Consider the following 27,634-nt stretch of genomic DNA (forward strand, 5'->3'; position numbering starts at 1 on the left):
TTGATTGCTGTTAATAAATTTGACATAATGAATCCTCACACAGAACAAAGGACAAGAGCTGTCTTGACAAATGAAAATATTGTTTTTCTCCGCTGAATGTCATGTGGCCATGAGGCGGCTGAGGTGTCGTTGAGGGGTGGAAATGTCACTTTCAATCAAAACTGGTTTCAATTAGTTATTTTACCTTGCCTGATGAGAGAGCTGGAGGTGCTCAAGATAACATCTGCAAGATATTACCAAGGCTCTGGCAGAAAATTGGACTTCGGAATGAAAGCTAATTGAATTTGAGAACGATAAGGCTGGATGTGGGGAGCTCTTAAAGCTAGCAAGAATGGGTGAGTGGAGGGAGTTCAGATTAAGAGGGCAAGATGGGAAGGCTTCTTATTCTGATGGATACAGATGAGAGTAAGTCATTTTTAAAAGGTTGAGTGCATGGAGAAATGCTCTCTGAACATCCTATTTTTGCCTTTGCAAAAGTAGGACCATGTGACAATGTCATGACTTAATTAATTATAACCTTGTATGATCACCTTTATGCTTTTTGTGATTCTTGGGGTGGGGGCTCCAACTCAGTACAGGAATCCTGAATCTGGTGGGGATTTACTGTTTTCTTAAGGGTAAGTCAGGAGTTTGGAACATAAGACTGGTCTGCAAATTCAGTTCTTTTTTCTGTTGAAGGACAGTCATTTTGTATGAGCACATTATATGCATAACAGAGAGGAAATGTAAACATTTACTGCAAAGTTTCAAGATCAATAATTTTGAAAGGTCAACTTTAACCAAGGAGGTTATGTTTTTGTCTTCATTTCTGTCTGTCCATCTGTGTATTTACAAAATATCTCTGTTTACAAAAGTTATGAACAGATTTGGATGAAATTTCAGACTAGGTGCAAATTGAGACAAGGAACAGATTAGATTTTGGTGGTGATGCGAGTACCATGTGGATGCAGGATTTTTGTTTTGAGGGATTGTTTATCTTTACCAGACCATGATGCGACAACTTGAAATTCCCACATGGTTCGTCAGCCTGTCAGCAGCTGACATACTGTGGCCAGACGTCATACAGAGTATAGCTCATCATTATGGAACAAAAGCTGACTTGCGTCAGTGACCCTATTGCCTTGGCGGAGGTCTGCACTCCAAGTGCTTTCCTAGTATGTGTTTTAAAACTGTTCTTTAAATTCAGTTCAAATACAAATGAAAAAAATACTTTTAATGCCAAAGGTAAATTAAATCATGTTGTAGCTCATATTATACAGAGCCATCGTAAATGCTGATGGCTGTGGGTAGGAAGGATCTCCTGTAGCGGTTTGTCTTACAGCAGATCTGAAGAAGCCTCTGACTGAAAACACGTGAAATGGTTATATCGTAATATTTCAAGGAAAACTGGAGAAAACAGATCTTCATGCATGTTCAGATATATAGGTCCATGTAATTTTAGCGAAAAAGAATAAGGCCAAAGAACAAGTTTGGTAACTTTACCTGCTAGAAAAAAGCTTCTGTTATAGCACCTTCTGTCAGTTCTAGAGTTTTACAACATAAATGATTTATTCTTTGCCAGTTTGTAAAATGTTTTAAAGCTAACCCCAAGTTTACAAAACCACACACCACAGAGGTCAAAATGTCAACCCCTAGAAGATTTGAACCGAGTCATATTAACATTGCCTGTTGGAATCTATCATTCAGGTGGTCGGTCTGTCGGTCAATCACAAAGTGACTCATAGACAACAAAGTCAATTTATTAAAGTGTTCATCAAAAGTCCTGATCTCAGACCCAAAGGAAATTTGCGGGCCGAGCTGAAAAGGTGCATGAGAGCAAGTCTGTCTACAAACATTACTCAGCTACACCAGTTCTGCCTGGACAAATGGGACAAAATTCCAGCAAATTATTGTCAAGATCTTGTGGAAGGATGCCCAAAACATTTCACCCATGTCATACTGTTTAAAGGCAATTCTACCCAATAGTAAGGAAATGCATGTAAACTTCTGAATAAAAGAAAGTTGAAAGGAAATTAACAAAAAAATTTAAATCTGGCATTTATTAACAATTTTGGTAATCCTAATTGAGTTGAAGTAAGAAAAGTTCAGTCTGATTTAGTTTCAGACAGTGAGAAACAGAAAGTTTTTATACAGTCTAAGTGAATATCTGGCTTCAACTGTATAGCTGCAAAGATGTGATGGTAAGTTTGATGGTAAAAAGACGGGTTTCCTTTCACTGATTTTGTTTGCTACTGCTTTTAAGACATTGCTCCATATTTTTGTGGGTTAAACCTCTGTAAAAATTAAATGTTCAGAATAAATAACTTTTATTTCAATTTCTAAGAAAATCCTTTTGCATTTCTTTTTGTTTTCCATAAATTGAGACTAGGATATACTGAACATTATTATCAAAACTATCTAAAAGAAACAAAAGCATAAAATAAAAAACAATAATCCAGTCACATATCAATGAAATGCTAAAATGGAAATAAAAGGGATTAATCCAAAGTGATATTTTGAAACCAATTCATCACCTGCTAAATGTGTCTCCTTGTAGATTTCCCAAGACTGGACCAGTGTTCAGAGAACCCCTCTCTATCTGATGCGTCCCTCTTCATGGACGGCTTTCTCTACGTCTCTCCTGGCCCTGTTAAGATGATGCCGGATCGGCGTGGACGAGACGGTGAGTGCAAAAGGCATTTTTTTAACCCATGACAAGTCCAATCAATGCTTCAATCCATTTGTAAGCAATTTAAGCTGCAGGGTTGTCAGAGGTCTCCTCTAGTTAAGCGCTGGTTGATCAATCAATGTCAGTCTTTCAGCTGTCAAACTGCCAGTTGTTTAATCTGCACAGCCAACAGTAAAGTCAAAATGATCAATGGATCTGTCTTTGACATGAGTTCTGCATGGTGTTCTGGGAGGCCTTGTCTGACAACTGTATGTAAGACACCTCTATAGATGCCCAAGGTTAATTATGATCTGCTGAGAATAAGGGATCTAAACAGATTTAAAGTATTTGTTTTTGTTAAACACAACATCAAAAAGCACCCAAGACGATTTGCCAAGAACTTTGAAATTCTCCTCCTTTTGTCCCAGAAAGCAGTGTAAAACTTTTAATCAGGCTCCTCTTCCTACGCAGACTCCTCAGCTGCTTCTGTTGCTGCACCTCCTGCTTGTGCAATGCTCCCACATCTCCAAACAGCTGGAACATTTCTAGGACCCATGGGTAATTAGTAGAAGGAAGCGGCATTGGGCTCTCCCTCAGGGAAAAGTGGTTATTTAGAGGGTTGAGGAGTGGGATAAAGAATTGGAGGATGGAGGGTGAAGCAGTACCTGCCACTTGAACGAGCAGAGTCTCCTTTATATTGAGCCTGGTATCCATCTCTATTCCCATCACCCCACAGCCACTCAGCTCTTATTGGTGGTTGAACATGCTAGCTAATGAACAGAGCTGAGGTCTGGAAAATTGCCTTTTACAGGGACTGGGGATAAATTTTATCCAAGTATCTCTCGAAATCTAATTATCTGTGGTAATGAAATTCATTTTAGGCTCAATGTTTAAAAGGTAGTTCCAATTTATTGAAACTTTGCTCTTCATTTTACAGCTTTTAACCATAATGTGCTTTGTCTGGGAATTGTTTTACTGACAAAAGTATCAACGAAGTTTTCATATAAACAAATGTGGGTTTTTAAAATACATAATTTCAAATTGATCAAATATTACTTTGAATCCAATAAAATTGGGATCTTATGATTGACATGTATTGCGTAACAGTGAAGTGGAAGGAAAATGATACATGGTTTTCAAAAAATTTAACAAATACAAATCTGAAAAGTTTGTGTTTCGCCCTTTTTGAGTCAACACTTTGTAAAACCAACTTTCAATGCAGTTAGAGGATAGCGAGAGCTTCTTAGCATCCACTTTTCAAGTCTTGCTTTAGATTCTTAATTTTAATCAGACCTGGACTTTGACTGGGCCACTCTAACACATGAATATGCTTTTTTCTAAAACATTTAATTGTAGTTGTGGCTGTATGTTTAGGTTCATTGCCCTGCTGGAAGGTGAACCTCTACCTCAGCTTGAATCTTGTACAGCCTCCACAAGGCTTAGTTTCAGGAATGTTCTATATTTATCTCCATCTATCTTTCCATTAACTCTCACTTGCTGAAGAAAAACATTCCCACGGTTGCTGTGGGAACTGTTACTTGTTGTGGGGAAAGGCATTCCAACAGTATGCTGCTGCCACCAAACGTTTGAGTGTTTAGGGTGATGTCGAGTATGTTTTGCAAAATGGCCAAAAAGTTTAATTTTGCTCTCCTCTGACCACCGTCTTCCACATGTTTGCTATGCTCCCTAAATCGTTTATGGAAAGCCCCATAAATTACTTTTTATGTTTTTCTTCAAAGGGTTTTCTTCATCCCACTTGTCCATAGAGGCCAGATTTGTGGAATGTGTGACAATAGTTCTTTAAACAAATTCCTACAATTGAGTTGTTTATCTCTGCAGCTCCTCCAGAGTTGCCATCTAGACATGCAGGCTGCTTGCAAATAAAATTATCTACATGTCCACTGCTGGTCTGCAAGAGTAGACCATTCCATCTGGGTTCCTAACTTTTGTTTTTGAATTAATGTGTTTGAGACGACTTGCAAAGTCAGTCAGTCAGTCAGTTTCTACCGCTTATTCCAAAGTCTGCTTTGTTAAAGGGCATCCTGTTCACTGTTGTGCTTTTAGTACCTCCTGCATTTGGATGAAGGCCTATGAAGGTTCAACCTATAAAACCCTTTATCATTTCATGTATTATAGAAGACTTTTCTTTTGTGCACTACTGGCACTTTAACTCCAGTAGCTGCTGCTGAAAAATTCAGAGGGGTTGGAGTGGAAAAAAAACGTAACCTGTTCCAACTTCGTCAATGAAAAAGGGGAGCACAGCCGAGGCTGCGTGAGCACAGACGGATGAGGTATTTTTGAATGTACTACAGGATGCTGTTGGCTTTGCAGGCTAATGGTTTGATGGTCTACACATGTGGCTGAGTTGGTAATAATTCATAGAGCATGAATAGGACTTAATGAAAGCACTTTACTAATGTACCATAAGCTATTACTTTATTTTATTTGGAGACAACTCGGGCTAGTTTTTGGTGTATTTATAGTACAAACCATTCTGACAAAAAACTTTATAAATGCACTAAAGTAACGTGCAATTGATGTGGATGAGTAAAGCAATTATTTTTCTTGCCTTGTTTGTGGCAAAAAACATGTTGCACTGCTCTAAACACATTATTTTTTTAACTTTGACCCCAGCCGTTCAGTAGGTTGATTCTTGCTACAGTAAATCTCTCCCATCGGACAAGAAAAAGATCAGAATCACATTTAAAACTCCTTTTTGCATTTGCATCTGTTTGCTGCTGCGATGTTTGATGAGGTAAAGAGAGACAGCTTGAAATTCGCTGTCATACAGTGACAGGCACAGAGGAAATGGCATACAATTTCTGATTAGTTTAGTCTTTTTCTCATCAGCGATGCCCTGCCTTTGCCTGCAGCTGTAACAAACCCTCCTTCATGGAGACGCTGAGGGATGGAAGGCTTGTGGATAGAAGTCAAATTATGTTTTATTGAGCCCGTATGAACAATTTAGTTGCTTTTTTCACTTGCAAACTCTGAATCACGGTCTTCTGTAATGAGCCAAATTTTCTTTGTAGCATATATTCAAATTTACATTTTAAACTCAGAGTGGATTTTGTTCTGTTTTACATTGTCTTGTAAAAGTATTTATCATGCTTCAACCCTTTGCTGCACCTGCAACTCTACGTCTTTTTATGTATGTCTTTACCAGCTTTGCACATCTGGAGACTGAAATGTTTGTCCAGTCTTCTTTCAGAATCAGATTAAACTCAGATCGGATGGAGGTTGTCTGTAAGCATTAATCTTCAAGTCTTGCCACAGATTCCCAATTGGATTTAGGTCTTTACTTTGACTAGGCCATTGAAACACATGAATAGCTGCTTGCTTCCGTCTAAACTATTCCATTGAAGCTCTGGTTATATATTTAGGATCATTGTCCTGCTGGAAGGGAAACCTCTTTCACAATTTAATGTTTTCTGCAGCCTCTAATCAACTTTCCTTCCATTATTATCCTTTATCTAGATCCACCCATCTTCAATAAACTCTGATCAGCTTCCCTGTCCCAGCTCAAGAAAAATATTGCCACAGCATGATGCCGCCACAACCATGTTTCACCTTGGTGATGGTGTGTTCAGGGTGATGTGTAGTGTTAGTTTTCCACCACACATAATATTTTCATATTCTCCAGATAGCTGCTTTTTGGGTTTTATCTGACCACAGCACCTTTTTCCACATGTTAGGTGTCTCTCCTACATGGATTCTAGCAAACTTTAAATGTGACTTCTAATGGCTTTCCTTCAAAAATTGCTTTCTTCTGGCCACTAGTCCTTACACTGGCTCTCTGTATTTAAAAAAAATAGATCTTAAATGGTTATTTTAGTTTATTAATCACCAAAATACATTAAAGATTTGTTGTCATTGTAACAACCTTCCAGACCACTCGGGTCTTCTGGTTCAAGTCTGCTCTGCATCCCTAGAATCAGAACCAGACATGGAGAAGCAGCATTCAGAGCAATTAGGCTCCACTTATCTGGAATAAACTTCCAGAAAGCTGCAAAAATGCTGAATCCATGAGTTCTTTTAAATCTCATTTAAAAACTTGTTTGTTTAGAGTTGCTTTTGATTCTTCTGGTGAAACTATTAACTAAAACATCAATATTTCAGTCTGTAGTCCGTTTTTTTTTACTTTCCTTTATTATGCCACTGCAATGCACTTTTCTGAGTTTGCTTTTGTTTCTATCATACAAAGCAATTTGAATTGTCTTGTTGCTGAAATGTGCTTCACAAATAAACTTGAATTTCCTTGTGAGATCTGCAAAACTTGAGATAATCCTGCTTTAAACATCTCCACAGCTATATGCTAGACCTCTCTGCTGTTTGTGTGTTCTTTGGATTACATGGTGCTGTTTTTTCACTATTATTCTCAACAAACCTCTCAGGCCTTCATGGAACAGATGTATTCATAGTAGACTCTATTTACCAATTAGGTCACTTAATTGTATCTACGGGTATTAGAGTAAAGGGGCAAATGCCTCACTTTGAGATTTTTATCCTTTGAAAAATGGCAGAACATGTATCATTTTCCTCCCCCTGCACAGTTATGCCTGACTTTGTGTTGATCTATATGAAGCTTGTGGTAGTAAAATGATGAATGTGTATGTTAAGAGGTATACATAAAACATCCCTTCATTTTGGACTTTTAGGTAACTGAGTGAGTAGTGTTGTAGCCTTAAGTACATGACAGATAGTGGTTTCCTTTTTTGTTTCTTTACCATATCTTATGTCATATTTGTCCATCCCTCAATGTAATGAAGTAGGCTTTAATTCTGGCTCAGAAATGTTCTTCCGATCCCTCAGTCTTCCGATCTCCAGTTTGAGCCCCCTGACAAGCTGTCCACCACATGTCTTCATTGCAGATATTTTAGGCTGATGATGAGATAGGCAGAAGATTGTTGGAAGTGGCAGACGTGGGAGTAAAAAAAGAAAAAAAAAAACATAGGGCACAGCCTTTCTAATATTAAGTATGCTGATCTGGATGTTCGTGCCATGCTGATGGAAAGTTTAAGAAGACAGTAGGAAGAGTTTATATAATGATGAAAATATACAAAGTTATGATTTGGATCCAATGAACCTGTTCCTCTTTTACATTTGGAGCATTTAGTGTCTTTTGTTGAAAAATGGCCCTCCTTCCTTTGGAAAACTATGCATGGAGCTCTCTTGGCATACAAGCTAATTGGCCCGTTTTATCTGGTGGAGACATGTACCTCAGCTGGCATCTATGAGCACCCTCTCTTGTGGCTGGTTATGGACTCCCATGGAGTGTGGCTGGGCCACAGGGCCGCTGCTCTGTGTTATGTGTGTGTGTATGTAGGAGTGGGGGGGAACACCTGGCAATGGACGCAGCTGCCTGATTGTAAATCAAGCACTATTGTTCCCTCATATTAGGCTGGTTCTTGTGCAGAAACTACTGGTATCCCACCCGCTAAGAAAATAACGAGTCGAATAAAAAGGCGATAGGAGGATGCTCAAGATCAGCAGTTTTTCTGATGAAGCCAGGTTCCTGGTGGAATGTGTTGAAGGGATCTAAACCCATTAGCCGCCATGAAAGGAAGACACTTTTGCCAATACAATTTTAACTCTGTTTAAATGTTGTTTGATGGAGCTGTTTAAAACTCATTCAACTTTTCACATTTGCACTGCAGTCATTTGCTCCTGGAACAGCAGCTTTACACAGCACACTCTACATTTGTTGGTACCTTTGGTAAAGATGTCTAAAAACCTTTTAACTGAATTATTACATACCTCAGCATCTTTACTGTGCATGAGTCCTCATACAGCCTTGTCTGTCACAGTTTTAGTTGTCTTGTATGAACACGTTGAATTGAGTAGCCTCTTACTTGTAGCCGCTTACTGATTGATCAAGATCAACACACAGCTAGCATTCTATCATGACGTTCTCTGGTCTTTACCACTTCTGCTCTTCACCTTGCTGATCAGTCTGTCTGACATAGCAAAATAAATGTTACACTTGACCAACACACCCCAACGAAAGACGGCCCTTTGGTGACCCAGATCAGGTTTTCCAGTGTTCGCCAACACATGGGTAAACACAATGGCAGTTTAAAACATAGTGGTGGCCCTGTACTGGCCCAGAACAGTTTCAGTATGGGACAAACTGTACACCGACTGTCATATCTTCAGTGTTGGCCCATGAAAAGATATGATAAAACATTTACAAAAATTAGATACTGTATATCAGGCTGGCGATTGGTGCCAGTGTTGAAGCTTTTCTGTGCCAGAGGATGACTTGTGCACAGCCTTGTATCTTTAAGCATTTCTGGCTAGTTATAATGATGATTAGAAACTCAGAATACCAGAGTTGTCTTCAGTTTACTTCAACTGATGTATCGCAGCTGTAAAAAAAGAAGAAGGAACACAAAATTACAACATAGCACAAAACAAGAACTTCAACATCTTGTCTTGGAAATGATGGACATGCCATTTTTCTGCAAACCCATAGTGATTCAGGGGCACATTTGAAACCAAAGTGAAATGTATTTTCATCTATTCTGTCACCAAGACAGCACTATATCCTGCCAGACAGAACAGAGTGGTAATAGCTTTAAATACCACACTTTGTCTCTCTCCGTCTGTCCCACACTGGCACATTAAACCCCTACTTGCACAGTGGGTAAATCAAGACGATGCCTCTGCAGCTGCTGGAGTTATCTTTTTCTTCTAGTGAAGTGGGGTCAGTAAGAGGGTATTTTTTTTTTAAATGCCAAGTGAGAGAAAAAAATAATTTTGTTGCTTTTTCTGCTAAATCCTTCTCTAAATAACTTTTTTCTTCTAAACAGAACACAGAGATAAAATGAGAAACAGCTGTAAGAGCTGCAGCGTAAGGGTGAATAGAGCAAAAGTGACATCCTCCTTTTCCCCGTGTTTATCAAATCCTTTTTCTTTCTACATCCTGTTGTCGACACTTTCTTTTTTATTGGAACTATATCTGTTCCTTCAGAGGCATCACGCGCGGTTGGCAGAGGGAACGCACAATTAGCATATTCATAAGATGAATATGCTGGAAACTTTGGAGTTGCAAGCGACGGGGGGTGGTGGGGTGGTAAGCTGTTTGCGTGCAGGTGTTTGTTGCTGAACAAGACAAAAAAAACCAGATGGCATGGTGACTTTAAAAATCCAAAATTAAGTTTATTTTCATGAACTTCATGCTCATTGGCTGTATAAATCGCACAGTCAGGCAGTTATAAAACATAATATTGTGTATTTTTTTAGCCTTTCGGTTTAGATGATGTTTGTAGATTGAAAACTGCTTGTGTCTGTGTACTTGTGTCCTTATATGGTGTCTATATTGAAACGTATTGACATATGGATTTTAACAGCTAAAAGTTTGTAATCATAACTCCTGAACATTTTCCAGTGAATTTTTAAATTTGATTTAGGTTTAGGCCTCATTGGGCTATCCTTAAATTGGGATACAGATAGGGGTTTCCCCCTTTAACTTTCAATCAGCTTTACCTCAAAATTGTCATCCTTGTGTTTTTAAGATACTCTACATTCCACTGGTTTTGAATCAGAACTTTGTGGCTAATGGGATAACTATTAAAGGAAAACAAACTGTACAGTGCAGCAGGAGGTAATACATAGGAATCTGCTGGTTACCACTATCAAGGTACACTGGTTTCAAATAGTTTTCATTTTCATTTTTCATTACACAATATCTACGGTTTGAAGTTCTTCTAATGAGATGCCAGAGAAAGCACCCAGAGCAACTGGGGGGTTTTCTGGCTGAATGAAGTGCAGCGTAACGTAGTGTTGCCCTGTCCTCACATGTTGCTACGCATTGCTGGTCAGCTGACTACTGCACTTCTACAAAAACAATACATAAACATTTGGCTGGTTGTAAATATTCACATTTGCATAAAAGATGTACAGGCCTATTGTGGAAACTAAAGAAGTTCGACACATCACTTTTTTATGCAACATTGTTTCAAAAAATACAGTTAGCAAGCTATGAGGTGCATGTCTTTTAAGCAGCCAATTGCAGGGTAGATATATGAGCAGATAGCCCAACTAAATAATCAGCTAATATGTTTTTTTCACATCATACTAACAGAATAGAAATAAAGGTATGATATTATGCTCAATAAAGATGTAACAGCTATTATCCAAATTTAACAGATATATAAACCATATTTTTGAAAAAGTCCAAGTGTTAAGGTCTAGATAGTCATTATTAGAGCTGCAATAATGTAAATGATTTTAGCAACTCTAAAGAAATGATTATTTTCTGTTCTAAATAAAAGTTTCATCTAAGATATGTAATACACTGATTTGTTTTTAGTGTTGGTCTAAAAACATTTACCGATGGTTTGTTTCCATGACGTTTTCCTGTTGGTTGGTTACCAAACAGACAACAGGACCTTAGAGGTGAATCACAGAAATCGAGTGCAACATTAAATGACTTGTGCTTATAATGGTGGATTAAGAGCTGGCATAATGTAATTCAAGTAGACACTTAGAACTGCATGTTAGGGGAAGAATGAGCTCACTGTAACTACATAGTAGGCAACATTGGACCAATATACTGTATTTGCTTTATGATTCGCTTTTTTTCTTTTAGTTGCTTTTTTAAAAATTGGTATGTTCAATATGAATCGCTTTCCCAATTCACCTAACGCAGTGTTTAATATGTCTGAATTGGCGTTCTGTGTGTGTGTTTATGTTGCAGACATGGCACGGCGCTGGTGTACATTGGAGGGCGGCTCCCTGAGTTATTATGAGAACGAGCGAAGCCCCTCAGCCATCGGAAGGGTAGATGTCACCGAAGTGGTCAGCCTGGCTGTCAGTAACTCAGAAACTATGACTGGAGCAGGGTATGAACACACACTCAAACAAATATAAAAATGTGTCCAGAACCTACATGAATGTTCTTGTTTTAAGATAAGATTAGGCAACCTTATTTTTAACTGCTAGAGGGTCACCATTCAGTGTGGTTATGTACAAACCATGATGGGAATTTACTTTACACCCCCGCTACTATTTGGTTAAATGTTGCACCTCTTCTGTTCCTTTTCTGTCCATTAGTAACCTTCTGGAATAAGTCTGGCTGCATATTTAACCACTCTTCTTGGCAGAAGGTGTTCAGTGTAGTTTGATTGGTTTGTTTACTGGGACATACCAAGCTTTGAGGTCAGGACTTCTAAAAGATATTCCAGAAGGCAATTGTTTGCCTGATTTTTTTAGTTCTGAAACCGGGTCTGATGTGTATTTGGTATCACTGACCTGCTGGAACACCCCGATATGTCCCATTTTCAACCATTGAAATTAAATGAAGTGGAAGACTTTAGAAGACTCCTTCTTTATTATTCCTTCTACTCATGGAATGTACCAGTACTACTGGCTGTAAAAGTGATCCTTACCATGATGCTGCCATCACCATGCTTGAGTTGAGTAGGTTAGAAACCCTCAACTTGACTCTAAGTATTGTCATTGTGACCAAAATCCCATTATTTGTCTCTTCTAACCATAAAACCTTTTTTTTTTCATATGGACTGCCTTATATTTCAGTCAAACATGAATTCTAGACCGGTAGCTGACGTCTTGGTTGGGTCCCTTTCAATCCTAACCCTAGTTGGTGTAAAATGTTTTATGTTGGCAAAGAAAAACTATCAGCTGCAGTTAATTATGATAGTCATCACGTTTACCCAGAGGTTCATAGACTGAGATGAGCACAAGTAGTCCTTGTAGACGGCTGTGCTGACTTTGGACTTGATCAAACACCATAAGATGACATGGCTCTCCAAATAATTTTTGAATGTGAAAACAATAGGCCTCAAACCCTTTGGATTTTTTTTTTACCTTTGGGACCCTGATTTCAAAATGAATGAAGACACTTAGCAACAGTTCAGTCCTTTTTCTCCTTAGCCCAGCTAAAATGCTTCTGCAGTGGTTTAACATGAGGAATGTGACAGTTGTAACCCATCTCCTGGATAAATCCCTGTCTGATGGTTCTTGAAGCAGTGACTCAAGGTCCTCGCCTCATGAATTTCCCTGTCAATCAAAAAGGGATTCAGGCTCAGACAGATCATCCAATCATCATGGAGAAGCTAAAGGTCCGGGCCAGCCGAGGCCAGCCCACTGCCCCGTAGACCCCCAGAGACGCTGAGCATCCGATGGGCGGGACAAAGCCCAGCATTTTTGCTTTGCTATTGAACTCACTGTTTAAAGCTCTGTGAAGCTGCAGGAATAAGTTAGAGTAAAGCCGCGTCGTTACCAGTGATAAGATGATTAGATGATTCTGATAAGATGATAAGATGATTCTGAACAAACGTTGAACGCGTTGTAGCGCATATTTAGTCAATGACATGTACACACAACAGTATATATTTGAACACTTATTTTTTGACATTTTAGGGGAAGCTGAGCTTCCCTTGCAGTCTTAGAGCAATCGCCACTGACCTGAAATGTATTTAGTATTTAGAAGCATCTGTACATTTATATTTGAAAAGCTTTGTTTACGCCTCTCTTACTTTGTCACAAGAGCTGCAAAGTAAGCCTAAACCTCTCAGTGATTCATGTATTTTATTTACTCTATAACAATGACCTGTAGATATAATGCCAGCCTGCTTTGACATCCAGTAAACATGCAGATGCTTGTAAACGCAGTCTTCTGCGTTGCTTCCACTTCATGTTGCATGCGTCTTGTTAATGCAATCTCAGATTGGGCATCGCTCACTTTACCACAACCACCGGGACTTTATGAGAGCTGATCGTCACTTCACTTTGGTGGTGATGCGGACGGTGGCAGCGCAGCTCTAACTGGCACTTTCCATTGTGCATTTTACTGCCACTGCCTCCCCCTATCAGGTCCCTTGCTTCTGCAGCTAGATTATGATTTAGTTTAAAAGTTGCTCCGACAGCAAACTTTCTCTTTATTTCATCTGGAGGTGACACGAATGCGAAGGAGAAACAGATGCCTCGAACGTTTTCTGATCGCAGGTTTCTCTCTCCCACTGGATAGCTTTGTGTGTGTGTGTCTGGGCGTGGGTGTATGTGTCTGTGTGTGTGGGTGTGCTGTATATCTAAAGCAACTACTCCGATAATGGCCTATGATTAAAGCGGAAGCTAACTCTTTAATGATAGCAGCAGATGTTGAGAGGAGTGAACAATGTGTTTGTTTGTAAAAGCTATCTGTGCTGCCATAAGAGGCACATCTGGCTCGGTAACACAACGACCTGCATAATGAGCTAAACGCCACTTACGAGGCAGCGCGCGTGTACACGCTCGCCACAAAGCGGCCACTACACTTTCACAACTCACTGCATACATCCCAGTTACAGGTCACAGCTTCACCCCAAGCTGGAAAGAAGGGATGGGGCTATTTTTTCCTTTGCTGCTAACGCTCTTAATTGTATCCCTAGATTAAACTTGGCCCCGCTCCCTCTCAGTTTCCCTCTGTTTCCTCCACACGGCCCGCCTTGGCTCAAAGAGAACAGGAACGTCTCAACCTTTCGACTGTCTGCCGCTGCTTATAAATATTGATGTATGCAGATGACACACTCCCACCAGCAGCCTATCAGCATGCTGCAGGAGGCTGTTGGAGTCGTTTCCATTAAACGCAGCGTTTTGGGGTAATTTCACCGTGGCCGAGGACACTGTGAGACACAGAAGGATGGAGGAGAGGCATACGTTTGCTCAAGCTGCATGAATATTACACAGCCACTCCTAGGAAATGAATGCAAAATGAGTGTGTCGGTTCATGATAAGTTTAAGTCTTCTTTTTTTTGACTGGGCTGCTTGTTTTAGGGGGAGTATTTGCACTTTCAAAGAAACCCAAAATCCATCTATTTTTATTCTTTTAACTTTTCAAGCTTTTTTCACCCTTTTGCGCTATTTTATCCTCTGTCGGTCCTTCTGTTTTACAGTTTCCTTCTCTTCCACTGACTTTATTACTACATTTCATTAACTGCTGAAGCGAGTATAAAAGGGACTTTGTGAGATGATACATTTTTGTGCAAATTTCTAGAGCCGTCCTTCAGGTCTTTATATTTTGTTTTCCATGAAGAAGCCAAATCTTCTTCAATATGGATTTAAAAAAAAAGAAATTTGGATCAGTATTTCTGTAGGCTTTTTTGTGTCATAGTGTGTTGTAGAAAATGGCTCTGAGGAATTCTGGACCAGAGGAACAGGGGCCAGGCGGAGCCTCGCAGAACAGAACAAAGATTAGGACTGGGCAATATGGAAAAAAAAATTTAATTTAAATTTTAAAAGTTTAACATTCTGCTGCTCCTGTGTGTTGCACTGGTTCGGGTGGTAAAACAAATTGTTGGTATTCCTCAACATAATTTGCAGTGTGCTTTACTTTTAGACTTTTTTTTGTCTAACTTTAAATAGCCAAAATATCTCGACACTACTAAACTGCTCGGACCCTACTTGTCAACAATGTTGTTCGCTGGGTCTTACATCTTTTCTTCTTTCGGGACCCAAGTTTTCTTTCTATTTTTCAGTGATTTCCTACCTGTTACCTGAAGGTAGAGGCAGCTGCACAAATATTAGCCGTTAGCTGCTACTGTGCTGTCTGCATCAACGTAACTTTGTGTGGCTCTATTCCAGCCACACAATTGGTCCAGCGCGGAGCAACTCCTATTATCATTGGCTTTTTGTCTTGTCTGTACATTGAAGGTCGACCCTTTCTCATGTTTCTATCGAGGACAAATTATGTCGAGGTATATATTGCTATCGTTTTATTGCCCAGCTCTAACAAAGACAAACCAAGATTGACTTAAAATAACAAAATGACCACTATTTGGTCATCTGGCTCATAGCACATTTCAATACAATATCAGTTTTTGGTGTGCAGTAAAAATGTACAGAACAACTTGTTCTTGTGCTTCATGAACTTCATGAGAGCTTTTCTTGAACATCAAAAGTTCATCATTTAATGGCTTGTATTTCAGCTGTTTTTTTTCTAGCTCTCTTTTATACACCAAGAGCTGTCTGTATCTGGGCACAAGACAGAGCCAGGAAGGGTTACCTTGCAGGCCCGTCATTTAGCTCCTCGCCATCACCTCATTGCTGCTTAGCAGCTACCGGGAAGAATGCTGTGATAAAACACCGTTTATACCCACCTTTCGAAGCTGACATGATTTTAGAAAGCTTTATCGTTAGCAGTCACACGGGGTCCATAGGGTGAAAGGAAGCGGGAACAGACTCAGCGCATGCCCAGATGTTAATGAAAGGGCCGATACGGTCATAAAAAATTAGCATATCGGTCTAATTACGGCGTAACGGTGACAACTTTCAGCATAGCAGCCCACTATGCTGATATGCGCTGCCGAGAATCATGGGATCAGGTAACATGACGCAAGCTGCAGTGGCATATAAAGGTTCTCTTTCATTGTGAAAACACAGATTTGTTAGTTCCAAATAAGTTAATATGGGTTTGCAAGCTCTACACATGAAAATAGCCAGCGATTGTTAAAAATCGGACAAGTATGTATCTGTGACTTAGTTACTGTGTCAAACAGAAAATTGAAATGCAACTAAAGTACAGGCAGAAGCTCTGTTGTTAACATTTGGCTTTGTCTGACAGGTTTAAAGGGGAGTAAGATAGAATAAAAGATAAATAGCTAATTTCTGAATATAGCTAAATAAAAGCCATTTAGTTCATCATGGAGATGAATCCTTTCAAACAGAAAGTGGCCTTTAGTGTTTCTGGCTCCCTGCTCACATTCCTCTGCTCTTCAGCTCACTCTCTCTTCCCTTTTCTCTTGTACCTATTCCTCTGCCAATACCACCCCCTGGGACTCGCATTATTTAGTGTTCATCTCTCATCCTCTGTGTCCTTTCTTTACCATAGCATTTGCCAAGTACAACAATGTACTCTTCCGCTCTCTCCCTGTGGGACCTCCACTAACAAGCATCTGCACACCTGCCAGTTCAGAGGCAGGAGGAGGCGTGGAGCAGTAGGAACGAAGAGAAGGCAGTGGTGGTGGGAAGTGGGGAGGGGGGCACATGAGGGCAAACACCCATGTCTTGCCTATTCCCTCGACACCTGTGAGATGAAAATGACTCGTTGTTGCCTTGACCCCATGCGACATGTCGCCTTGAACACCCGTCGCTGCAACATTTAAAGGCTCCGCAGTAGAAATGTAACGACCGCTTGGAATCCTGTTTGCAGGCCATTAAGTTAGTGATACTCTGACCTGTGACACATTTATTGATAGACAGAAGCAGAGGTGTTTCAGAGTGGAGGCAAACACAACAGGATGTGAAAAGACTGAGAATAATGGTGTTTTTTTTTAACAAAGTTTTGCCTGGTGTTTATGGCTGTGGGTGAATGGCTTTGGATCTAGTGCTGTTCTCTTCTATTTTCCTTCGAGATAGTAAATAGTATCCATTTTGTGGATAAATGATTGAATCTTCTTTTACATGTTTAACCCGATAAATTCATATCTCACAAAAGTACAAGTAAAGCTTTTAATTTCACAACAGTTTTTAGATTTTGCCATTCCTTTATTACTTTTGCTTTTCTTTGTTGTCAAGATTTTATAGAGTTCCCTGTAAAAGGGCATGTGTGAATATCAGTTTTCAACTCGTGCCACAGATTCTCAATTGGATTTGGTTTTGGACTTTGATTAGGCCATTCTAAAACATGTATATGCTTTGATCTAAACCTGTAATATCAAACGTTGTTGGGCTGAATGTACTCAGGGCCAAAAATGTTTTTTAATTCTTACACTTTTGCCTTATTAAAAGACAGGCATAACATTTTTTTTCTTAGTCTAGAAAAAAATTGTATTCTGATCTCAGCATCAAAAAGAGGTTTTAGATCACTGTTTTTGAAAACAGTTGCCGTTTTTAGTCCTGATTTTTGAATTCGTGCACCCAAGTCTGCTTTTAACTAGATATTCCTGGGTTGGTTGGTTTTGTAAAAATATGGTTATTGAAGGATGCATACTCGTCTTATACCTAACAATATTCATTTTAAGATTTATTTTTATTGGTGAAATTCTTGCATTAAGAAATGTCAATAAATGTGTCTCTGTATCAAACACCTGCACTGTATTTTTCTTCTTTCCCTCTGAAAGATAAACCCCCTACGAGGTCCCATGTGTCTTTTGCAGCCTATAACAGGTTTTTCACCAGAAGGGCCTTTTATTTGGCCCCATCATCATCGTTGACCACCTTCTCTGTCCACGTTAAAGAACAGCATCCACAAAGCGTGATGCTGTCACCACCATGCTTCACCATTGTGATGGTTTTTAAGGATGATGTGGAGTGTTGGTTTTTCTGTGTATTATTTTGCACACTCTTTGTAAGCCAAAAACGCTTTGGTCTATTCAAAATTCTTCAACAAAAATTGCTTTTGACAAACTGGACTTTATATGGCGAGCTGTAAAAAATGTTTTTAATTGTGCCACAGTTCCATGAAAGTTGGACAGTTGCACTGTCAACGATTTCTCCTACCTGAACTGTGGATTTCTGCAGCTCATCCAAACTTATCAGGGGCCTCTGAGTTTCTTCTCTGTCGTCCAATCTATCATTTTAGGTGGAAGACCATGTTTGTTGAGGTTTGCAGTTGTCATATTCCCTCCATTGTTGGATGATGCATTAAGATATGCGCAACCTTTTAATAGGCGTGGCCCAAGAGCAGGTTATTAGCATGTGCTTTAGTGTTTCACATCAACAGATTCCCTGCTTGTGATACATTTGTTGACTACCAGTAAATAAGAATGAATTAATTTTACAGCTCCTATCCCGTCTGTTTGCTCCCACCAATGTGCAGATTAACAAGTAGATTCTGAAATGTTTCGGTAAAAATGCTCGGGAACAATAACATAAATAAAGTGCAGGGCATATATCTTTGTTTAATGTTTGCAAATGTGGATAGTTTGAGATGCATTGCTGTACATGAACCCTTTCTTACATGTAGAACCCCCTGAAAGTTGACCTTTGTATCCAGCAGGGCTTTGTTTATCATTGAGCTGTACCTGCGAACAGAGCGAGCCCTGACTGTAGGAGCTGAGACGCAGGATACGCAGCATGACTGGATCCAGGCACTGACAAAGGTGACACCGTTCGAGCAGAGCACTCCCACACATGCCGCATGCATTTCCATCCTTCTCCTATAAGTTTGTTTTTCACCTAAAGTTTAAACAAAGAAGTTCTGTGAATGTACTACAGTTTTTTGTTTCTTTTCATTCATGCTGCAATGCTTCTTTCAGTAAGACAAGTGGTTTTACCATCTTCCCTCCCATTGCCCCTGTATAAATATCCCCTCTGTAGCCTCTATTATCTTTCCAGTCTTAGACAACTTAGTTGCTGGTTGGGAGAGGCATTTCAGCATCACTAATTATGCCTCTCCCTCTGCAGAATAGGCTGATGTTTCAGTTTAAAGCCAGAGAACATAGTGCAAATATTTTTGTAACTGAAGAGAAACTATTATAAATGTATAAATTCAATATGTTTGCACTTTCTTTGCACCTGATTTGGAGGTCCAGAAGAAGTATTTTCATCAACACATGTTATCCACAGTGCTTCGTCCCGTCTAAGGTCGAGGGACTGGTGCAGAAAGACAGCAAACTGATTGGCAGACTCCAATACAAGGAAGGCCATGACCTGTATCACTGGAGGACAGGCTGGTTCGTGCTGGGAGGCTCCACACTGCACTTCAGCTCTGGAGATGAGGAGGGAGAGGAGGAAGTCCTTCATCTCAAACAACTGCAAGAACTTAGTAAGCATCTTACTGATTTGTTTAGAGGTTGGGGCTTTCTTTTGTTAGTATTTTGTATTTTCACTATGAAAGACTGAGGAAGCAGCTCTGCTAAACAAAGTGAGTTTCCTGGTCAGAAACTCAACATTTGAGTTCTGCTTATACCAAATACAGAAACCTCCACCAGCGTACTGGATAGTTGTGTTTTCAGGACCTTTTCAAACAAACTCTACTTGCGTTGTGGTTTTTTACCTGTACCATGATAACATTACTTTTAAAATACTGATGGAGATCTTTAGAGACCGGCTTTTAATGGAAGGTAAGATTTGGTGGGCTTTCCTGGAGCACGATAGACTCCAATGCAAATCAACCCTTAAAAAGAACTATTTCAAAGTCAAGACAATATTGTTGTGAGTATTGTTAAATGATATCATTTAGCATATAATTGCAGAATCACAAAGCCTTTATAGTCTAATCTCCACTAGTTCCTTCACATCTGTTTTGCATATCTCTGTAACGGTATTTTTAATTGAACAGAATTTACAATGAAGTTGATTTGGTGTTTGTATTTATTTCTGCTGTTGTCAGACAGCAAAAGCACGTTAAAAGCACTAAAAGGTTGGTCCTCAGTTTTTGTGAAATCCTGATTTTAGTACCACAAAAACAAATTCCACACATTAACTTTTTTTGTTTTCAGTTATATATATGTGCCTTGATCAGAAAGAAAATTTATGAACAACAGAATGAAGATGGGAATTGCCATATGTGTGTGAAACACTGACTGTTTCACACAACCAGATACTGTTTCTAGGAAAAATACAGCATATTGTTCTTATCTTTCTTTTTTCTTTATTGGAAATCTTTCAGTTCACAGCAACCAGTCACTCCTAAATGGAACAGGGTTTAATGTTGCCACAAAGACCTGCTCTCAGTTTAAAAAAACGAATTCTCTAACATCATGGTTGATGTTTCAACATTTTTTGTATCTGGCTAACATTCATCCTACATCCTAAAAAAAGTAGGTTAAACACGAGCTTGACTTTTTAAATATTGCTTTTGCATTGTGTCTGATGTTGTACATCTGACGTTGCATTAGTCCACTTTAAATCTCATATCTTAGAAGACTTTTTTTGTCTTTTCTGTTATACAGAACTTTAAACCTGAAGGAGAGCATGCATATTATTACCATGGAAATGCATGCACTGTAGATGAATGAAGAAATATACTACAATATGCTTTAAATGAACTATTTCACTGTAGTTCTGGCCGTATGTTAGTTGTCCGTCCGCTTTTGCAGCCTCCAAATGTTGTCCCTGCATCTCCACACCATAATACCACCTCCACCATAATTTACCTTGTTGATGTTGTATTCAGAGTGATGTGAATTTTCCTCCACTCATAGTGTTTGCATGTAGGGCTTTCTTACAACAATTACTTTCTTCTATAAACACCAGATCTGTGACTAATAGTTTGCTGAGAACTTGAAGATCAAAGCATTGATGGGAGTTATTTTTATTTATTTGTGATTTAAGAAAGCTTTTGTAGATGCAGTGTTTATATGCCGCTGCACATCAAATTCTCCATTAGGTATTTAAAAACTTTCCTGTAACAAGTTAATCTGGATCGTTACTAAAGAGAAGAGAACAATGAAGAGTCTTAGACATGTATATGAGAATATTCTCTATTTAAAAAACAAAAAGAGGTAAGTAAAGGCATATATTATGCAACAAACCTACAAAGAATCGTTTGTCAAAATGGTTTTCCATTTCTTTAGTTTCTTGAGCATCTTTTTAGAAATAACTGTCTGTAATTGTGCTAGTTTTGTAAGTGCTGTTTGTCCAAATTACCGCTGAACATGAGTTATGTCTTCTCATCAGCATGGAAGGCTTTAAAGTTCACACGAGCTTTGGCAGATGATGAAGATTTTGGAACATTTCAATTGATTGCACCAGCGTGACACGCGAACAGAAGGAGGGGAGAATCAATAGATCTTTTTAATCTACTTACAGCTCGGCATGGATCAAATCGCGCAAAGTGCCGCCCCATCTTCTCACCTGGGGCGGGATAAAGAACTGCAGCGGTGTTCATTTTTATTCCTGGCTTTCACAAACCATATTTGTCACAGCCAAAGACCCCCCGGAGCCAGAAGAGGGCCGTGTTCTGTCAGGGGTATGTTGGGTTTTGAAGCGCTGAAAAAGGATCGCTTCAGGATTTGTGGTCTATGACATGGGATTAACTGTTATTTTCTCTAAAGAGACACCACCACATGAAAGGTGTCCCTGTGTAGCACTGAGGGATTTAATAAAAACACTTTTCAATTAAAGTCACAAAAGGTTGCTTCACTCCAGAATTCATCAGTGGTTTATATTTTTGTTACATACACTGTGATCATTCTTATGTGGCATCAGGCTGTTTCAAATATAATCACTTTATTCAGTTATAATGTGAAATGTTTTCTTTCTTAGCTCTAATCTGGAGTACGTTGATCTATAATTTACATGGTTTAGGAGAATTCATTCGTAAGTAGTAATTCTATTTAAATTCGACTTTATCCAATAATGCATTTAACTACTAATTTCATCTTATGTTAATATTAAGTGATTTTTGTTTTGTTTTGTATTTTGTTCAGTTTTTAAGGTTATAAAGTAACCAAAGAATCAAGGTAAATGAGAAAAATAGACAGATTATAGCTGGATAATCATTTGTCACAGTGCGGAAATCTACTCTCCAACCCGTTACATTAAAGAAGGGAAATACTTTTAAACATGGTAAGAACAATAGCTTTTAAATGCCTCTCTGGATGTATAGTATCTCAAAGCAAAAGCCAAAGTACAAAAAGTGCTTTATTCTAAAAATGCAGGTAAATCAGAGGCAGAAGAATGTCATCTTTCACATTTTACAGTCAAATTTCATTGTGTCCACACTGAAGTCCACCTAAATTAATACTTTTTTTTTGGTTAGTTAATTATGTTTACAGAGCTAAATACTTAAATGTTTCAAAATATCAAATGAATTTCGACACAGGACACAAATAACTTGAGTAAATCCAAAAAGCAATAGTGAAATTATAATTTCATTTATAAAGAGTAAAAAGATCATAAATCATAACCAACCTGCTTCCATTTGAAAATGTACTCACCCCCATTGCTACTGTTATTTATATTTTTGGAAAGTTATGATCAATTTCATCAGCCACCCTCAGGCCTGATTCCAACCTGACATGTAGATTAAAGAAACTTCTTAAAAAGAACCTGTCTGACGCCATGAAGTAGGCTAAAAGATCAGTGATCATTGATATCCATCAGTCTGGTAAAAGTTACGAAAACATTTGTGAACCTTCCCAGGAGGGGTCACCCTACCAAAATTACTCCGGGAGCGCATAAGCTCATGCAGTAAATCACAAGATCATAAAGAACATAATCGAAAGCACTGCGGACCTCACCTGCCTCAGATAAGGTCAGTGTTCAGAAGTTAACAGAGAAAAAGAGATGGGACAAAAATGACTTTAATAAGAGTTCCAGGGTGAAAACTAAAAAGAAAACAAGGGCCAAAAAATCTTGATGATCTCTTAACCTTTTTGGGAAAATATTCAGTCGCCTGACAGGAGAAAAGTGGAACATTTTGAAAGGTATGGCTCCTCCTAGATCTGGTGAGAAGCAACATATTAGAAAAATAACATCATACTACATGCTTCATTCTTTTCACCGATTCTTTTCACTGATCATACGTGAGCTATAAGGCCCACACTGCTTCTACAATTACCGGTGGTATTTGTTGCAGTTGGGTAGGCATCTGCAAGCTCCCTGATGGGGCAGCTTGCTTTCCCTCAAGCAGTAATACCCCAATGTAGATTGAGAAGAAAAGGTATTTCTGACAGTTTTTATGGATTTACATCAAGCTCATCTACTTCTTGACCGATAATTTTAATTTTGTGGGGGAAAAAAAAACCTCCAGAACACACAGATGTCATTAGTGTTTACAAAAACTGTGGTTACTTCTCTTCCCTTCTGAATGATTATGTAGAAAAATATGTTTTTTTTAACAAAACATTGAACCATGTTCACAAATCCAGTTAGAGCCATTCCTTGTTTCCTAATATAAAAACATCGGCCGACCAGAAGCATTTATTCCCACAATAACAAAGCTTTGAAAAAAAAACCCAGCTTTGAACGTTTATAATTTGGCAAAAAGAACATCCATAAAATATATTCTTTGGTGAGAACAAGGCCCCAGACTTTATCACGCTAACAGATTAACAAACACATTTCCACTGAGCTTCTAGTTGGATGAATGAGGATTTCTGTATGTTTGTTCAAATAGCTATGACAAGTGTTTTGCATTTTACCTGATAAGACTGCTAATAAAACTCCCTCAAGTCGATTTGTTAAGTTCTTGGCTTCTCGTTATTTGGATCAAAATAAAACACGGTGCCCTTGAAAATGTGCCAGAAACAAAAACAGACTTTATGGGATTTATTGTTTTTGTTTTTTTGTTTTGCTTTCTGGATCAACATCAACTGGCCTATACAGAAGCCTTGTCAATCAAAGGGAGACAGTTGCCTTTTGTACAATTAACTTAAAATAAAGGCTACTGCATATTTACACTCGACATTGTTGATTTTTTTTAAAGTTTTTTTTTTATTATGCACTGCATATGAATTTATCCAGAATACATAACATCCACCCAAGTGCACAAAAGCTTATATTTTTAAAGGTAATTACAGGATGAAGGTAGTTACTAAGGCAGCAATCAGTCTCATAAAATCAGTGGTTTGCTAAGATGAAGTCGAGGATAATCTTTTCTGTATGTTTCATCTTTCTATCCATTACTGGAGCACAATCAGTGATTGAGAATGATGAAAGTGCCAGATGTTGTTGCTAGGAGATATGAGCAGAGCCTCGTCTCCTTTTTTTTGTACTTTCTCTGTTGTGTGCGATTGTTACCATGATCCAAGCTGCTGTTTGAAGCCCCCGAAGAGATTATGGCTGTGCTTTAGAGTCCCTCAGCACAGTTTCTCTTGCTCCCTTATTCCAATTTCAAAAGACTGATTGAGAAGATGAAGAATGTCAGTAACTCTGTCTGTTTTGCTGATGGGTTCAATACTACTAACAAGGCAATCTGTTTGCATTCAGGCGTTTTTTATTGTGACAATTGTGAATAATTAATGCTTTTCTTTGTGCCCTGCTTCCTATTCATGTTTAAATCTGCCATCAGTATGAAAGTGGGAGAATGGAAGTATTCATGTGTCCCATTAGTATAAAGAAAATCTTTAAATCTAAAAGAAAGCATTTACCATTTCTCTCTCCATTCACTAGCTGTCTTTTCCTTTTCATTTCCCTGCATGTTTATTAATTTTTGATAAATTCCAATTGAACCTTTGACTCACACATTAACATCCCTGTCTCGTAGTAAAGCAGTAAATTTGATTGCTTACCTTGTAAAATGTAATTTGTCAACCCTATATATTATAATTTAATACAGTAGCATAATTTTACACCAAACAATTATGAAGAATCCAACCCAGGTCCAAAGTTGCTTTATTTGTACCCCTTGGTTGATTGGTTTTTCGGTGGTTCAAAATACACTTACACACTGGAAAAGATAAACGTCTTAACATAACCTGAACCCAATGTGATTAAATGCATTATTGGGATTCAGAGCATGCATGAGTCACACCTCAAATTAGATTTTCAATTTATTGTACAACCTTCTAAATATTTTATTGATCATAGAGTAATGGATCGTATGCATCCAGGTTGTGCTGGACATTTTGTATCTAATCTACTAGTTTTAAAATGTTGACATGAATAGGGCCTGCTCCTGTTGAAATAAGTCTTGTATTCTTAAAGCTAAGTTTGTCTAGTCATACTATTTTTTTTCTAATCAACAAAGCTATAAGAATGAGTGTTGCAGTGATATGACTTGACTACACAATCTGACATAAAAAAGGCACAGTCTTATAAAATATGAGATAAACTGAATGCTGATCAGTTTCATTCTACATTTCTCTTTTTGTTGCTGTAATATGTAATCATGGTGAGAAGATGTGATACCAGAGATCAGATCAATAGTTGTCTCAGAGCAGGTTTTCTTAATATGAGTCTTATTTGCTTACTGCACACCTTTACTATGCTTCAAAGTCCGGTCAGATATCTACCAAAAGACTTTCAAAAGAGAACAGTAACCAAGAGGTGGTCAGATAAAACACAGAAAATAACCTTATCATTAGCATTGTTTTCTTCCTCTAAGAGTTCCATCCGAAAAAATTTTATATTTTTGGAGACCTTGTCGGAATAGTGAACCACAGGTTGCGTTACAGTGAAAAAAGACCCCTAAAATGATTAGATAAAGAGCTAAAAACTTTATATGATGCATTTGGTTTAGAATGAATTGTTTTCATATTTATTACTGTATTGTGGTTCCAACCACTTATGTGGTCTGAAAGTTAACCTAAAATCTTATTAATAATAATAATAATAGTAATACCAGTTACAATACCATTACAAAATGGACATATTACACTGACTTTTTACGTTTTATTCCAATCTATATTCTTTCCTCCTGCATTGTGATTTCTTTTCAAATCCCATAATCCACCACTTTAATGTCTCTTTTTGTAACAATCAGTTGTATGTAATGCTTTTCCGCTGTGTGTCTGTTGTACTTCAGTATGTTGTCAGTTTTTCTTCTTGGCTTGCAATAGAAACTTTATCTGGATTTTTATCAGTGTTAAAATTCCTAAGAACATTTTACAAATTTTAAGTAAACATAAACAACATGAAACACAACAAATATTTCCAGCTTCTTGGTGACTTTGCCCTCAGATGAGGACTTAATGTATAAATTGATCAAAAACAATTCTTAGTAATAGTCCTTTAATGCATCGTCCTCTTGGTTTAAGCAAAATGTTTAAAGCTTTATTGCTTTTATGGAGATTTTACTGCTTCAAATACCAAGCCTAAACTGCCCCCACCAAACTTGCTGCCCTTTGTCTTCACAGCTGTCTCCACCCATACCGAGGGCGAGGACAAGATCCAAGTCCTTCTGATGGTGGAAAGTGGGAGGTATGAATTTGTTAAACGAATAGTTGATTAGCATTGTATTTATCATTCAGCAACAGTATATGCTTTAGTCAGTGTTGTTAGCTTTAACTTTGCTTTTTTGTCTTGTTAGTCCAGATGCACTTACTGTAGCCATCTGTGGTAATTAAAGCCATGTCTGAGATAAAGAGAGTCGAGCTGAGATGGTAACATGATGCAGCAGAACTTTTCTGACTCCTTTTAAGAATAATGTGACAAGACTTTGTCCTGACGCCACTAATTGCAGTTTGTTTTTGTGTTTTTGGTCAGACCTTGTGGGAAGACAGCACTTGTTTATAGACACGTGTTGCGTAGAAGCGCTTTTGGATTCCTTTAATTTCGTCTGCTGTTTGCTAAATGATTCAGAAGTGCTTTTCCGAATGTGTGAACCACAGGTGACCGTCAGTCATGCTTTTAGCTGATAATATTATCTTTTCAGCAGAACGCTCTATGTCCACGGCTTCAACAGGATGGACTTTTCTCTGTGGCACTCAGCAATCACGCTGGCTGCTGCCACAGATGGCAGAGCACTGGGTGATCAGCAGCTGACCAAAAACGGCATTCCCATTATAGTCGACAGCTGCATTGCTTTTGTCACTCAGTATGGTGAGTTGGCACATTTTTACCTGCAAAAACCCGAGTCTGGAAAAGTAAGTTCTGTGTGACTAATATTCAGTTTTCCTCCTTGAGAGGCTGATTCATCCAATGGAGATGAGATTTTCATGCTTTTTAATGTTGTCTGTTACAATGTGGTGACATTACCCTAAACGCCTTTGCGTGGTATTTTTAGAAATGTCAAAAATGCGGCCCACTTTTCAGTGCGCTTACTGTGGAACTGCTCCCTACTAAATGTACAGTTCCATGCAAAAGTGTCCGTAACAACTTCAAACTTTAATTTATTTTACTGGGATTTTAGAGAATAGACCAAAACAATTTAGTGCCTAATTGTGAAGTGGATGGAGAAGGGTACAATGCTTTGTTCAACCACCTTTCATTGCTGTTACTTCTGCAGGTCGTTTTGTATTTACCACCTTTAAACATCTAGAGGCTAAAATGGTTGCCCATTCTGCTTTGCAAAGTAGCTCAAACCATGTAAGACTGGATAGGGAGCATCTGTGAGCAGCAGTTTTTTGTTGTTGCCGCAGATCCTCAATGTGATTTAAGTGTCGACTTTAACTGGGGCATTATAATGAATAGACTTTAGTTTAAACCATTTCATAA

The 27,634-nt window shown here is 38.5% G+C and overlaps 1 protein-coding gene across 6 annotated transcripts in view; it reads left to right on the forward strand.

The window, feature by feature from the left end:
- Positions 1 to 27,634, forward strand: part of arap2 (ArfGAP with RhoGAP domain, ankyrin repeat and PH domain 2) — a 191,371-nt gene that overhangs the window by 103,801 nt on the left and 59,936 nt on the right. For 3 of the 6 annotated variants that reach the window (XM_047386376.1, XM_047386380.1, XM_047386375.1), the window contains exons 15-20: positions 2,537 to 2,662; positions 11,349 to 11,493; positions 18,585 to 18,690; positions 19,157 to 19,355; positions 26,335 to 26,398; positions 26,853 to 27,019. In XM_047386376.1, coding sequence (XP_047242332.1) covers positions 2,537 to 2,662; positions 11,349 to 11,493; positions 18,585 to 18,690; positions 19,157 to 19,355; positions 26,335 to 26,398; positions 26,853 to 27,019 — 807 coding nt within the window. The remainder of the gene's footprint in view (positions 1 to 2,536; positions 2,663 to 11,348; positions 11,494 to 18,584; positions 18,691 to 19,156; positions 19,356 to 26,334; positions 26,399 to 26,852; positions 27,020 to 27,634) is intronic. The other 3 variants (XM_047386377.1, XM_047386378.1, XM_047386379.1) reach the window with 3 other exon arrangements.

Source organism: Girardinichthys multiradiatus, chromosome 14 (assembly GCF_021462225.1).
Source record: "Girardinichthys multiradiatus isolate DD_20200921_A chromosome 14, DD_fGirMul_XY1, whole genome shotgun sequence".
Lineage (NCBI taxonomy): Eukaryota > Metazoa > Chordata > Actinopteri > Cyprinodontiformes > Goodeidae > Girardinichthys > Girardinichthys multiradiatus.